Genomic DNA, 14,842 nt, shown 5'->3' with positions numbered 1-14,842 from the left:
GGACATTGAAAGGGAGGCGGCAGGCCCTCCCTCGCACTCTCTGGTGCTGGTGTACCTGTTTCTGTGAGTGACACTGGCTCTGCAGCCCCCTGGGCAGCAGACTGTCCTTGGGCATCCTTGCCGGGGATGTGAGATGGAGGGGGGAAGAGATGGTGGCTGGAGACAGAGAGAAAGGGACCTTCAAGAATGAGAGGGTTGGGGTCATGGTTTGGGGAGACAGGAGACTCTGGTGCCTATGGGGGGGCAGCAGGGGACACACAGTCCTGCTTTGAGGAGGCAGGGTGGCGTTAAAGGGCAAGGGCAGCGATTCAGAGCAGTGCCCACAAGCTGGGGGAATTCCTGGGGAAACATTGTTCCTCCCAAGAACAATATAGGACCCTGAGCCTGAACTTCACCTGAGCCCACATCTGTGCCACCTTCCCCTCCTCCCGCAAGAGCGCAGGGCTGAGCAGGGCTGCAGAGACCGGGCTGGGCTGTCACAGAGGAGCGGGAAAAACAGTCAAGCAACAGGTTTGTCCTCCCAGATCAGCTGCTTGTCACCTCGGAGATGTCCCAGCCTGGCCATGCCCTGCTGAGGCAAACCCACCGTCAGACCCAGGGCTCCCCCTTCTCCATCCTCTTCCTCCCCCGGGGCTGGCGCCCCGCCCCGTGCCCGGAGGCGGGACCGGGGCCGGGGCCGGGGCCGGCGGGGAGCAAGAGCGGGCTGCACGGAGAGAGCAGGTGGATGGAGAGGCAGCCGCGCTGCACGCATGGCACCCGGCCCCTTCCCTGCAGCCCTGCGCCGGCCGCTCGCCTTCGCCCCGCAGCCCCTGGCGGGTTGCTGTCTTCTGAGGAACTGATGCTGTAGGTCCAGACTCCCCACCGATGGCTCTGATCTCCTTTGCTGCCCCCTCGGCCCCCAGCCTGGCACCCTCAGCCTCTCTGCTGGGAGTGGGGATGCTTGCTTTCCTCCTGGCAGGCTGTGTCAGCCACCTGGCAGTTGCCTCGGAGTATTTTCCCATCACGTGTCCCTGCCTTGCTGGGTCGTCGAGCCCTCTTAGTCTGTGAAAATTCCCCTGGCTTCACCAGTATCCTCTGGGGCTGCTGTCTGTTTGGCTTTCTGGTCTTCACCCACCCTATTCCTTGTCCTGCCCCTTCGGAGGCTTTGAGAAGAGTGGACAGCTTCACGTGGAGGTACGAGCAGAGATTGTCCTTGTTTTGATAGGATACTGGCTGCAGTGGGAACAATTTAGGAGCCATGGGCTGTCGGCTCATCCGTGGTCTCTCTGGAGCTGTGGTCTTCCTTGTCAGCGTGGCTCTCCTCTCCGTGCGGCACCGTGGGGCTCAGGAAACAGCGCGGTACCCAGAGCTTAGGGAGGGGATGTCGGAGAAGCTGGAGCAACGGAGCAAAGTGAGCCCAGAGGATGCCACAGGGGCTGGTGGCAGGGGGAAGAAGGACCTGCAAGTCCATCCTCCGGAGGGATACAGGACTGAGGGAAGCCTGACCCTTGGGGACATTTTCATAGCTGTGAAGACAACCAAGAGATTTCACCAGAGCAGGATGGAGCTGCTCCTGGACACGTGGATATCCCGAGCAAGAGAGCAGGTGAGCACGTGGATTTGGGCTAGAGAGGGGGTGTTTGGTAATGGGGCAGGAATGGGGTGTTGATGGGGGGGGATAAAGGCCAAAGGAAGGGGAGGCTGCGCACTGCAGTCCCACCCAGTACTTTGCCTCATTTTCCCTAATTCTCACTTCTGTTCATGTTGAAAGGAGGATGCTACCCAGAAAAATGTTTCGCTGGTAGCTGGTTCATGGAAAAGGCTGGCAGAGAGGATGAAGAGCTTGTGTGCTCCCTTCCCGTGAAGGCTGGGAGGACAAGTGCTCTTAGCAGGCATCACCTGCTCCTAACCTAAGCCTGACTTTTTCAGCTTGAGGTGGAGAGGATTTAATTTCCCTTTTTTATCCGGTAACACCAAGGGCTGCAGGCTGCCTGGGCCATACCAGACTGAGAGCACAGACTGTCCTGGGTCTGTCTGAAATGGTGGTTTTCTCCCTTCTAGTGCCATGACTCTGCTAGGTTTTGAGCTGAGTGGCTCCCCCTGGCCCTCCACTGGGATGCCCGCATTGCGCCTGGGCACCCTTCGCCCTGGGACGGTGTGGTGCAGTGGGCAGGAGAGAGAGGCTTCAGGACGCGGGTGCAGGAGGGGTGTTTGCAGCCCTGCTTGCTCCCCAGCACATCAGCACAATCCATGCCTTGCTTTCTTGGGCAGATCCCCTCATGTTCATGATCTTGAAGTGATGTGGGTATACATTTGACTTTCTAAATACTTTTTAAACTGGGGTCTGATGTTTTCACCCTTTGCTAAAACAGAGTTCGGAGAGTTTCCTTCCTGTTAGAGGAACTGATGTGGGGCACCACGTTGGTGGTGCTGTGCAGACTGGCTTACTGGTGGGCAGAAGTACTCCCGAGAGCCTGGGTACTTCTCTCCCTCCCTCGCAGAGCTGCTCCTCAAGAAAGAAGAAATCCTGTGGCTGCCCCAAAGGGTTATTTTTTTTTTTTTTTGCCTCTGCCTGTGTGTGATGGGCACCTAGAAGACAAATTCAGGCCTCAGCAAGGGAGGGGGGTGGGGGTGGAGGTATTGGGTAGGAGGGTGCTTGAAGCAATGCAGGGTTTTCTGGGTAAGGGCGGTTTTCCACTTTATGGTGCTGCAACTGTCTGGTCTGCTGCGGTCGTCACAGGAAGCCGTGTCCTATTTTGAGCACGCTTCCTCTCCTGTCTGTGCGTCCCTCTCAGCATCTGAGATGCCCTGCTTCCTCCTTCAGATGCACTTCTCCTCTCTGCCTGACCTCAGCCCAGCAGCTCTTTGGAGAAACCAAACCCAACCACATGGCTGCACTGGCATTAAGATATTGTGACTGCGGCTTTTGGAGTGGATTTTTAAGGAGCAGCTCACCTTTCCCTCCTTGTGTGTTTGAGAAACGGTGCCTGACCATTCCGCTGATGACAGAAATTAGATACCAGCTCCCCAGATTCATCTGACCCTCTCTGTTTGGTGGGCAAATGATGTCCAAACCTGGGAAGAGGTGTTGAATTTTCCATGCTGCTCCCAGCCACCAAGAAAACTTCACAGACAGAGCAGGAGAATAGGAAGGAAGGGTAGAGCGGGAACATCAGTCATTTTTAAACAGTGTTTTTTCATTGTTATCAATTTTTGTTGCAAGCTCAGTGTTTTCATCCCCCCCACCTCAATTTTCCATGTTTTTCTTCTGCTTCTTTTACTAAATGGCCTTGAGGGCAGGGGAGCGAGGGTGGGGAGGGAGGTAAAGAGAAGTACATGAAAGTCAAAAGCCTTTTATTTTTTTAAATATACTTCTGCTGGAGGGGTTTTTTGGAGGTAGGGGAAAGGGCTAGTTTTGAAAAATTGATGATACAGAAACCTTGCTTAGCAAAAAAAAAGAGAGCTCTCAATTTGCAAAGGACATTTAATTGTTGTGGGGCCAGGGGTAGGGCACCAGACCTCCTATTATTGAGTCTTTATGGAGAGGCATAGGCTTTGAGAGCCAGTCTCGGAGAGATCCATGTCTCAGAAGCCCTGATGTGCAGAAGCTGCCTCCTCCTAGGGCTGACTCACCGCTTTGCTGTCTCACTCACCCTTACTCATGGCTGGAGACCGATTCAGTAGGTCCTTATCTGCAGGTGGCCAGCAGGGAAATTTTAGCAGCTGGCCGTGCTGCTGATGCCAAGCCTGGTTTCAGAGCTGATTACCTGCACTGTGTCCTCCCGGAGGAAGCAACCCAGAACTCATAGGTCAGGCTTAGGTGACTGTAACAGGAGGCAAGAACAGCTGTGGTTTTTATGGCTAGGATAGACTGTACAGGAGCCAAATTAAAAGTCCTCTATGTTGGACTCTGTCAGGATAGACCATAAGAGAGAGAGAGATTTTGCCTGAAACAACACTGTTTAAACAGAAGATATGCGGCTGGTGGGAGATGGGGAAGGGGAAGTGTGGGGTGGGTGCTCTTCACTAGAAGTTGGACCATGCTCTGCGTCTTGCGAACTGATCCATGACAAACTTTCCACTGGGCCTTCATGAGGAAGTCATTTCGGCGAAAGGCCTTTTCCTCAGAAAAGGCTTCTTCTAAACAGAAGTGTTAGTTTTGATGACTGTTTAGGCTGGACAGCATCTTAGAGTGGCTTACATTCTTGGCCCCAGATTGAGGTAAGTCTCAGTTTCTGGTCTGAAATTTTGTTTGGTAACGTAAACTAATTCTAGCACCTCCCATCCTTTCAGAAACCCAAATATCCAACTGATTGAAATGAAACCTTTAAATCACCCATCCTGAACTGGCTTTCACATTTTTTTAGCGTTGTGAACACACTACAGATTTTTAATCTTTTCTCCAGGCAGGGGAATGGCTTCCTGCCCAGCCACACCAATAGCCCATAACCAATTTTGGAGGCTGTTTCTTCCTGGAGGAGGGATGCCTTAGGAACCTGGGAGATGAATGTGGTCATGGCTTGTCAGATTCCACATCTTTATTCCCTTTTCCTAGTTTTGCTTTGCTAGGCTACTTTCCAAGTTTAGGGTGAGGGGACCTCAAAGTCTAGTGTTTATCAATTGCATGGGCACTTATGTTCATGGAGAACTGCCAGGCAAAGCCGTTGAACACCAGTGGCTCCATATCACTGCTGGCACTGCTGTCCAGCAGGCATCTTTTCCTATCCAGCCATCTTCTCCACTCTAGAGCTGCATCCCTCCTCAAGCCTGGATCGGCTGCCCTGCAGCAGCAGTGACAGCCACCCTGAGCTGCTCTCAGTGTAGATGGGAGCCAGGCTCTGTGATTTCCCCCCACCCCTGGCAGCAGGAACTGTGCTGAGGGCAACAGGGTGCAGGAGGCGAGTGGGAAGCTGTGGCTGAGCAGCTGCTCCATGAGCCCACAGGCTGCCTGCCAGAGTGGGCAGCCTGTGAGCACTAAGGCACCATGACAGGAGATCCTGCATGGCTGCATAGATTGTCTGGTGGAGAATAGGAGGGTGGATATAGTGGGGAGGCTGCTTCTGTCCACCCCATTTGCCTGCAGGGACACAAGTGACACTGGGCATTCCTCTGCTTGCACATCCCCAATGGGGAGAGTAGGTCTGGTGAGGCCAGAGAGACCTTCTGAATCTCTTTCACGCTCCATTAGTATGGACAACAGCAGCTGATGTCTCCTTGAGAAAGACCTGTGCAACTGGGCCAAATGCTCTCCAGGCAGGTTTTTAGCTGGGGCCCTCACTCTCCCATCCCAGCCATCATGTGCGGCTTTGCTGAGGGACACATGGCAGCAGTTGCTCGGATTCCGTCAGCAGCTGCTGTTCCAGATTTCCCGCTCTTGGAGGCATGAGGGATGGAGAGATGAGGATGCAGGCAGCTGCCTGTGCTGTTGTGATCTCCTTCAGGACAGAGCCAGGGCACACACCCCAGCATCTCTGGAGTACTGCAGCCAGGGGTACCATGGAGATCAGAATTTGGGAGAGCCAGGGAAATGAGATTGTCTAGCCCCCACACTCATAGCCCCTTTTTCCAGTTCTTTTGGAGAGTCTGGCATTCCCCATGGTGACAATGCTCCTTCATCCCTGGGTTCCCACAGAAACATGTCGGATGTCTGCAAAAAGCATTTCCCACCTTGCATCAAGAGGAAAGTGGGAACCTTGCAATATTTTCACAAGTACAAAATCTGGGAAAAGATACAGATTCCCATTTTAAGTCAATCAGATATAATGTTTATTAGCTGATTTTATATCTGTAAGCAAGTCATTTCCAGCAACAATGTTTCTGTTTTTTTGAAAATGTCAGTAGGTCTCAATGGTTTCAGAACATTTTTCTTAAGATAGTTTCTTGTCATAGTGGAAATTTCTGGCTCTGACACACTAGCGAGGGAAATCCCGTGCCACTGACAATCCCTACCTTGCCTGAAGGTTGTGATATGGTCCCCTGACCCAGAGCGACATCTTTACCTGAGACTTTTAGCTAATTGCTTCTTGTCCCGTGATCACCTTGAAAGTGGTTTTAAGTAAGAGCCTTTACCAGTGGGGCGGGGTAGGAATGTGTGCGTGGCCCATTGCTGCAGCTCAGCTGTTGGAGGGTAATTCGCCAAGTTGCTGTAGCACGTACATTTGAGATCATGAAACCATTCTGCCTCCTCTGCTCAAGCCAGGTGGTCTCTGAGAGTCTTTCATTGCCTTCCTTTTGTGTGCAGAACATTTCTCTTGCCATGTCCTCCTGATGGGGTCATATCTCCCAAATGCTGGGTGGGTGTGGGGAGAAGTAGAGACTCTCATCTCCTCGTCAGGAACAGTGACAGCTCCTGGAGCTGTTGTTCGCCTGCCTTGTCCCCTTTGTCCCTGCCCAGGTGCTGTGTTTAACAAGCCTGTGGGCAGCTGGTGGAGAGACTGTTTACGGCTCGTGACTCCTTTTTGATTTCATGAAAGCTCATTTTCTGCCTGAGGAAAGCTTTTCTCTACCAGCCCTGATCCCTGCCTGGCTCTGAAGAGGGGGAGATGAGCCACATAATGGCAGCGAGGGGGATTAGAGAGGCATGGGGGTGGAGGAAGAGGAGGAGGAGGCGGGAAGCGGCAGGGGGCTGTGCACACTTAACACACAAACAGATGTTCTCCTTTTAACCTGAGCATCATTCAGCCATGGTGCTTTCGTTTTTCTAAAACGGCTCCCTCACCCCTCACTTGGTTTCGTGGTTCCTGTTCTCCCTGTTCCCAAGGCGGCGGGGCAGGGGAAATGAAGCCACACAAGCACTGATGATGGTGCTGTGCGGGAAGGGGGAGCGCGGCCATCCCTCTGCTCAGCTGGCGCCTGGGAGGAGGGCACAGCATCAGGGGATGGAGTGGGGTGACCCCAGCGAGCGAGTCTGGCTGTGGGGAGGAAGGGGTGGGTGTCCAGGAGCAGCACCAGCTCCAGCCCTGAGAGTAACCTCCTTTCCTCGTTTCCCCAGACCTATGTCTTCAGCGATGAAGAAGATGATGCCCTGAAAAGGAGAATGGGTAATGACCTGTCCTATAACACCACCTTCCCCTCCCTGCCTTCAGCTTCTGAACTGTCATGGTCTTGGGAGGGTGTCTGGCACCCACAAAGCCCCCAAGTGATGATTTGCTTTAGTTGGTTACCCCAGGGCACACAGCCCACTGGAGGCAGGGTGCTGTCTGCCTTAAAGCATCCATGAGTGGAAGCAGCCCAAAAGAGAACCCTTCAGCCCCTGCACCCTGTCTGGCAGTGGGCAGGGTGAAAGTGTGGTTGGCAGGTGTCCTAGTCTTGGCCAAGACGCCTGTTTGGGGGACCACGAGGAGGCTGGCTGTGAATAAACCCCTTCCCTCCTGCCCAGAGGTCCTCCCCATGACTGCATGAAGCAGGCCAGCCTCAAGCCACAGCCTTCTCTCTCCTGGCAGGCGACCACGTGGTCTTCACCAACTGCTCTGCCGAGCACAGCCACCCGGCCCTCTCCTGCAAGATGGCCGTCGAGTTCGACACCTTCCTGGCCAGCGGCCGGAGGTGAGGCAGGGCTGCTGCGGGGGGACCCCTGAGAGCAAGAGGCACCCTTCTTACTGCAAACCTCTTGTGTCTTCGTTCCCGTCTCCCCTCAGATGGTTTTGCCATTTGGATGATGACAACTACCTGAACCCTCGGGCCCTCCTGAAGCTCTTGTCCTCCTACTCTGCGACGTGGGATGTTTACCTGGGGAAACCCAGCCTGAACCGACCCATCCGGGCCTCCGAAACACTGCCAAACAACCAGACGGTACAGCCTGTGGTGGTGGTGGTGGGGCCAATCGGTTGTTTCTAGTGCTCTGGCTCATTGGCTGTAGATGTACCCCAACAAGAGACAGGTCCAAAAAGCAACAGGCAACAGCTGAAAACTTGCCAGTCTTGTCTGAACCTGGTTGCAGGTGTTGACTCAATCAGATCTACCTAGGGAGGGTCCCACGTTGCTGCTGTGCCTTTGGGTACCTGTCTGCGAGGAGATGAGCCTACCTTGGGCAGCCCACCTGCTGCTGCCAGCAGGACCTTGGTGGCTCCAAATATGAGGAGGTCAAAATCCATGCTGTATTGCTGGCAAGTCCTTCTTCTGGGCAGCAGTCAGGGGTCTGGGGTGACAACAGGGGTGTGTTTATCCTGGCATCAAAGCTGGGTTTCCAGCATTCCCATCTCAGGAAGCATGGTATTGTCTGAGCCTCTGCCATTGATTTTCTCTGCTGTTTCTTTCCAGAAATCTGTGCGCTTCTGGTTTGCCACAGGAGGAGCTGGGTTCTGCATCAGCCGCAGACTGGCAAGCAAGATGGTGCCTTGGGCCAGGTAAGCTGTGCAGCTGGTGGGTATTGGAGCCTTTGGGGATGAGGAACATGGACGCACATTAATTCCTGGCGGCATCAGATCTCGATTTGCGTTTGCGGTGGTTGCAAGGATGTTTGCAAGGGTGCAGAGTACCATGTGCTCCACATCTGCAAGCACATGGAACAGGAGGAAGGATGTAGTGGGTGGGTCTGCCACCTGATTAAAAAGAGGAAAGAGCAGGCACGTCAGCAAACATGATTGTAGGATGACATACTCTCCCCTCCCCAACTCCTTTCAGCTCTTGGTTATTCCCCCACACTCCTTCCCATCCCTTTCAGCTTCCTCTGACTCTTTTCCTAAGTGCTTTCCCTTTCTGCCTATATTCTCTCCCCTTGATCTGCCTCTTTCCAACCTCCTGTACCTTCCTCCTGAGCTAATTTCCCATTCCCCCACCCCAAACCCTCTTCAGCTTCTTATGGTGGCCACTGTCATTTCCTCAGCTTGGTGCATGGAGAACAGAGGTAGGCCCCAGGGTCTTGTGTTAGCACAGCCTACGAGAAGATGATGTTTTCCAGGATGTCCTAGGTTATATCGCAGGCTATATGCACATACACTGAGAGGCAATGGCTGTGCCAGCCTTAACCAGATCTGTGCATACTCAGAAAGACAGATCTGATCCACACCAGGTGGCTGGTTTAGCTGAAACCCATAGTATGTATTTTATGGCAGACCCAGACAGGAGGATGATCTGTGATCTAGAGTAAAATGAAAGTGGCATGGATAGATAACACCTAACCTGGCATAAAGTCTGCCACTACTGTTTTAAAATGCTTAAACCAGATTTGAACTAGCAGAGGGGTGTTATAATAGACAGTGCTTCATGCTGTATGGCTGCTTCCAGTTACAGGAGCCTTAAAATTGGGTTTAGCCTGTCATCAAAGGATGGCCAAGTGTGTGGTGTTACATTACAGTGGAGCCATGGATGACTTATTCAAGCTGCAAGAGACTGTCCTGTTTCTTCTTCCTCCTGGTCCTGGCCACGTGGTCCCACTGTTTCTCTTGTGCTGGCTTGTCTGACCCCTCAGGGGCTCAGTGCAGCTCACCTAAGAGGTGGAAAAGTGACTTGGCAAGGTCTGCCAGCTCTCTGCATCGGTTCACTGAGGAGCTGGATACGTATCAGGGACAGCACCGGACAATTGGTGGGACAGCATGGCTGGGAGTGGTCAAAGAGCAAACACATGGCCAAATCTTTGCAAGTGGAACTCAGGGATTTCTTGCCTAGTTCCACGATTTACTCTGGTTTTCAGTTAAAAGTCCTTCATTTGTCTCCCACCCAAGTGGATACCTATATCCCCCCCAACCCTTGTCCTAACCCATGCAGCCCTTCTCTCTTCCAGTGGCAGGAACTTCCTGAGCACTTCAGAGCTCATCCGCCTGCCGGACGACTGCACCGTGGGTTACATCATTGAGTGCAAAGTCGGCGGGCACCTGCTGCCCAATGCGCTCTTCCACTCCCACCTGGAGAACCTGCAGCTCATCCCCACCTCTCGGCTCATGCAGCAGGTGAGGAGGGGAAATGGAGCAAGAGGGAGGTGTGTGAGGAAGGAGAGGTGGAGGAGGGGAGCTGACAGGCGCATTGGCCCGTTGGTGGCACTGTTGTGGGTTGAATCAATCATGTGCTCTTTTGGGGAGGCTTTCCTGACAAATGTTTCTTTGAAATAAGGAGCAGATGTTGCTGGCAGCCTGGATGCCAGTCACAGTGCCCCTGCGGTCAGTGGTGGGGAGCACATGTGTGGGGGGTGATGCGAGGATTGAGGGCATCCTCGGGGGAATGTGGCACAAGGACAAGCAGAGATGATGATTGATTGGGGAAGGGGCTTTGACATGGCACCATGTCTGCCTTGCGTGGGGAGATAACAAGGGGTGTGGGGGGCTTGGAGAGGCAAAGGACTAGCACGGTGGACCACCCTGGGAGGGAAGAGATGAGAGGTAGAAGGCAGAGGCCAAGCCAGCAGAGAAGGAAACAGAATGGCAGCTTCTGTTGCCCAAAGCAAGTTCCTTTGCTCCTGAACTCACCTCACCCTCCCTGCTCCTTTCTTACCACTCCTCTTGGCAGGTCACCCTCAGCTATGGTGTCTTTGAGAACAAGCTCAACGTTATTGAACTCAGCGGCCCCTTCTCTCCCCAAGAGGATCCCTCAAGGTATGGGGCACGAGTGCTCTGGGCGTTGCTGTGGTGTGAGCCCTCAGATAATAGGCTGGGAGGGGGAGGCAGCCAAATGGGGTGCAGGAGGTCTAGAGGGAGGGACAGAAACCTTGCAGTCACATGGCTTATTGGGTGAGGAGCACACCAGCACTAAGCTGCTTGTGAATGCTTACAGTCTTTACAAACCTTTTTGTAAAGGTTTGTATCGAAACATTTTATTTGGACAATGCCAGAGCCAAAAGTATTGCTGTTTATTTCACATTTTGAGACTGAACAAGCTAACCTTTTACTTCTGGGACAGGAACAGAAATGTTCTTTTAAACTCAGGAAAGAAAATTGTGCTTGCTTTTTCATTTTTTGTTTCACTGAGAAAACTGAACGGAAAAAAGAAAAAGGTTCACTTCAGGCTGACTGCAAACAAAAGTGTTCTTTGATTTACCTTCTCTGCTTTGAGTGAACAAACCTAAAGTTGTTATTTGCAGAGCATGGGTAGGAAGCTCCTGGCTGGAGATGGCAGGGGTGGGAAGCAGCTAGGTGACGAAAAGACCATCAGCAGAACCATGTAGCGGGGGCTGGTGCAGTGCGCATCTCCCTGCCTGTGATCAGGGTGAGCCATGGGCTTGGGTTACATGGGCAGAGCTGGATTCAGGTGTTGGAGGGAGGCTTGGCTGCTTAGCTTTGCTGAGAAAAGACATCTTGAGGTGAAGAACCAGTCCTGGAGCTCTGTAGTGCAGGGTGTGTGCCTGAGGTGGGATGGGACATGAGGGAGAGGTCTTACCAGCTGTGCGCTGGTGTAAAAACAGTCACCTGACCTTCCTTTGCTCTCTCCCCAGCAGGTTTCGATCACTCCACTGCCATCTCTATCCCGACACCTCCTGGTGCTTGCAGGCTGTTGGCTGGTGACGCCTGAGCCTCAGCTGCAGTGGATCCTGGTGACATCCATTCACCTTGTGCATGTAGGGGCTGGCGCACTGAAGAAGCTTGGTGCTCCCAACTTTCCCTTTTCTATGGTGGTCTTGGGGCTGTGTGATGGCTTTTTTGGTCCTTCCTGAATACCGGTGACACAGGACAAGAGACAAGATCTGTGCCAAAGATGGAAAACATGGGGTAGACACATGCATGGGCTTCCCATCTGTGCTGGGATATGTGCAAGGGAGGGGAGCAGTATGCCTTCCTGAGCAGCTCAAGGACTGGGTGGTGACTGCTGGGCATCTGGGTAGAGATGGGGACCTGCTGCTGCTCCTTGCTGTGGATCCATCTTGCTGGACTAGAAAGGCCCTGGGTATGGGTAACCAGTGCCCAACTGAGGAAAGCTGATAGTGTGTCATGGCTGCAGCCTCTCTGAGCAGGCTCACTTCCTCCATATCTGCCTGTGGTTTCCCCACCACCCACTCTTCCCAGCCACAGCCCCTTGGCTGAGTCTCTGCTTAGTCAAGGTCTATAGAAATGGAAAATATGACCATTTCTGTGGTGAATGAGTGCTGGAAAAGTGTAGTCCTTGCCTGGCAGAGGGAGGATGGGCAGGAAGTACAAAGAATCAGGAATCCCCCTTGTCTGCTGGGACAAGGAGAGGGTGTGGGGTGGGTGAGCCAGGAGGAGACAAATCGAGATGAGGATGGTTCCTGCATTGAACATTGAAGGCTTGATCTTGTACGGCCCTGCATTATTCCTCTCTTTTTACCTTCTTGATATGGGGTCAGGATAATCTTTGCTCTAATTACCAACCTGTCGTCTGAGATTAGACTCCAACTCCTACCTGTGAGAGAGGAGACATAAAGGATTAGGACTGGCTGAAAGAGAGGAGAAAGGAAGAGATGGAGAAGGAGCGCTCAGGAGCGGATTAGAGGTTACAGCTTTATAATCTTCTCTGTGCCCTGACCAAAAAAATTAAGTCGTGAAGGAATGGAAACAGCAAGGCAAAGAGCTTTTTATCTCTGCATTTCTTTCCTCCAGATGCTAAGAGCAGCTTTCTGCCTTCCTGCTGTCCCTGCTGAGCGCAACAGGGGGAAGGAGCAGGCCCAAATAGGTTACGAGCTTTCTGGCACATTTGTGGAGAGTCCTTTTCTCAGTACAGAGCCTGGCATGAAAGCTGGGCAGTTCTGCTTGCTGGGAGATGAACCTTGGCACCATTTTGTCCATGGACACACGGTTAAACGGCTCAGGGAGAGCGTTGCAGGGAAAGCTGGAAGGCAAAGATGCTGTTTTAAATGGCAGGTGGTGCCACAAACAGGTATTTCTCTTTAAAGAGCCTTTCAAAACACACTGCTGGGATCTGTGAAAGATTCCTGTAATCTCCAGATGAAAGGACAAATGCCCTTTCTCCGAAGAGCTGCTTAGCTTTGATGCTGCTGATGTGACTAAGCCTGCTGCTGGTGGGCTGGAAGAGCCAAGGGCAACTATCATTGCGCCTCTACTGTTTTGAAAACTGGCCACCCTGTTGCCTCCTCTCCCCCGACCCCCAAGCACAAGCATCTCCTACGTAGCACACACAAGGTTTAAAGGAAAGGCATCAGAAAGACCTTCTGCCTCTGCAAAGGGAGATCTAGACATGAACGAGCACTTTAATTTCTGGAGAAGCAGAAAGCAGGAGCCTGTAGAGCTGTTTATCAGCCTGGTCGTTCTTACCGGCATTTAACCAGCTTGTGAAGCAGCAAAGAGCCCTGCTTTCTTCTCTTGGACAACATGCCTTTGTACTGGAAATTCGTCCTGAGCAGGGACAGGGGCTAGCTAATGCCAATGAGCATTCCTTGAGTCGTGCAAAGCACTTGGCTCACACAGCTATGCGAACCTAGGAACCATGTGGCTCAAACTAGAGAAACCCAACTACTGGAAAGCAGGTGCACCATAAAGAAGTCCTGCCCTACGGGGTGAATGATTTGGTTTGAACTTAACCAGAAGATGAAAAATGCTTCTGTGAGAAGTGAGAGTCTTCAAGAGAAATGTACACTACCCAGATATCTTCTTTTTTTCCCATTTAGACTCTCAGCTGTTGTTGTTACTTGAGTCTTTGAGTTAAAAAGCCAGTCCTATCTGTAGATGTCCTGGTGACAGTCAAGCAAAATGTGATTCATGTGCCTGGAGAAGGAGAAGAAACTGGTAGAGTGGACTCCCTTCCCTGGGGAAAAGCAAGCACAGAAACTGGAAGCCTGCTTTGGGTCCTGGCCTCAGGTGGTCTGAACTGGCCTGGTGCCTTTTGCATGGCTGAAGATCAGATGCTAAATGGGTTGAGTGGCTGCATGGGGACTGGTTTAAGACTGGGCTTCATTGCTGGAGCAGTTAAGTGCCACTTCTGTGGAAAATGTCTTGTCTCATAAGGAAACCGAGAACAGATGAGAAGATGTCTGGGGCAGGGCATCTCTTGGCCTGCAGAGAAATGAATGACAGAAAAGTCCTGTTATGCCTGTGACGACAATGCGCTGGAAAGAAAATAGCTTCTGAGTTGACAAAAGAAACCAGGTTTTCTCTAAGAACAGAGAGACAGCTTAAGGGGACATTCACCACATGAAATCTGATCAACGTTAAAACCTGAGTTAAAATTAGTTTCAGGAATGGTTCCTGCCCCTGGGGCTTGCTGTCAGATGTTGTGGTTTTACAGTCTCATTTTCCTAGTTTATTAAAATGTTTAGCTGCTTGGGAAAACGAGAAACAATCTCACGTGAAACTTTTCAGGGGGCTGCCTTTTTTTATTCTCCTTCATGATTTTCTGATGTAACTGTTAAAGTTTTTGGAAAGGTTCCACTGGGTCTATTACTTTTTTTTTTTTCTCTTTTTCTTTTTTTATATCGCTCTCTCTCCTCTCTCTCACATTCCCTTTTCTCATTGCAGGGAAAAAAATATCCCAGGAATGAAAAGGGATGGAGACATGGTCTTTATTTTACTGGGAAAAATGGGGTCAAAGTCAAAGGTGTTGGCATGACCCTGCTGTTGTACAACATTAAGTGTTGTTCAAGGTTTCAAGTACAGAGACCTCCGCCTGCCCAACACCATAGCAACCAACACTATTAATGATGATTAAGCTGTATACTGAAGATTCAGAAAAAGGAGAAGGAGGGAAAAAAAGGCAGTTACAGTATTTGAAATGTAAAGTATTAAGTGAGGCTTTCATGTTAACAATATCCTTTCTTCACTTTCCCTTAGCTGTGAAGAATTTTTATAAGGAAACCCCTATTTGACAGTGCAAAAAAATGCTAATGACTATCCTTTCTTTAGGGGGAAAAGAGAAGTTAGTTGAAATAGGTGGGAAACTGCAGTTGTTGCTAAAGGCTTGAAGGGGAGAGAGAAGAATAGCAACGCTAGACAATGCTTCTGTCCCTGGTGCCAACTCCTCTTAACAA

At 51.6% G+C, this 14,842-nt stretch overlaps 1 protein-coding gene across 2 annotated transcripts; it reads left to right on the top strand.

The window, feature by feature from the left end:
- Positions 1-732: 732 nt before the first annotated feature.
- MFNG (MFNG O-fucosylpeptide 3-beta-N-acetylglucosaminyltransferase) lies at positions 733-13,732 on the top strand. Of its 2 annotated transcripts, none has more exons than XM_082309266.1 (8): positions 733-1,585; positions 6,971-7,019; positions 7,422-7,524; positions 7,617-7,770; positions 8,239-8,324; positions 9,701-9,866; positions 10,420-10,505; positions 11,345-13,732. In XM_082309266.1, exons 1-8 carry the CDS (start codon positions 1,238-1,240, stop codon positions 11,409-11,411), a joined length of 1,059 nt encoding a protein of 352 aa, XP_082165392.1. In that variant the 5' UTR covers positions 733-1,237; the 3' UTR covers positions 11,412-13,732. The 2 variants fall into 2 exon arrangements, with proteins under 2 accessions (XP_082165392.1, XP_082165391.1); XM_082309265.1 differs by having other exon boundaries at positions 11,342-13,732.
- The last annotated feature ends 1,110 nt before the right edge of the window (positions 13,733-14,842 follow it).

Source organism: Platalea leucorodia (genome assembly GCF_965183815.1).
Source record: "Platalea leucorodia genome assembly, chromosome: 4".
NCBI classification, from domain to species: domain Eukaryota; kingdom Metazoa; phylum Chordata; class Aves; order Pelecaniformes; family Threskiornithidae; genus Platalea; species Platalea leucorodia.
The sequence above is the reverse complement of the archived record's forward strand: the minus strand, read 5'-3'. Positions and strand labels throughout refer to the sequence as shown.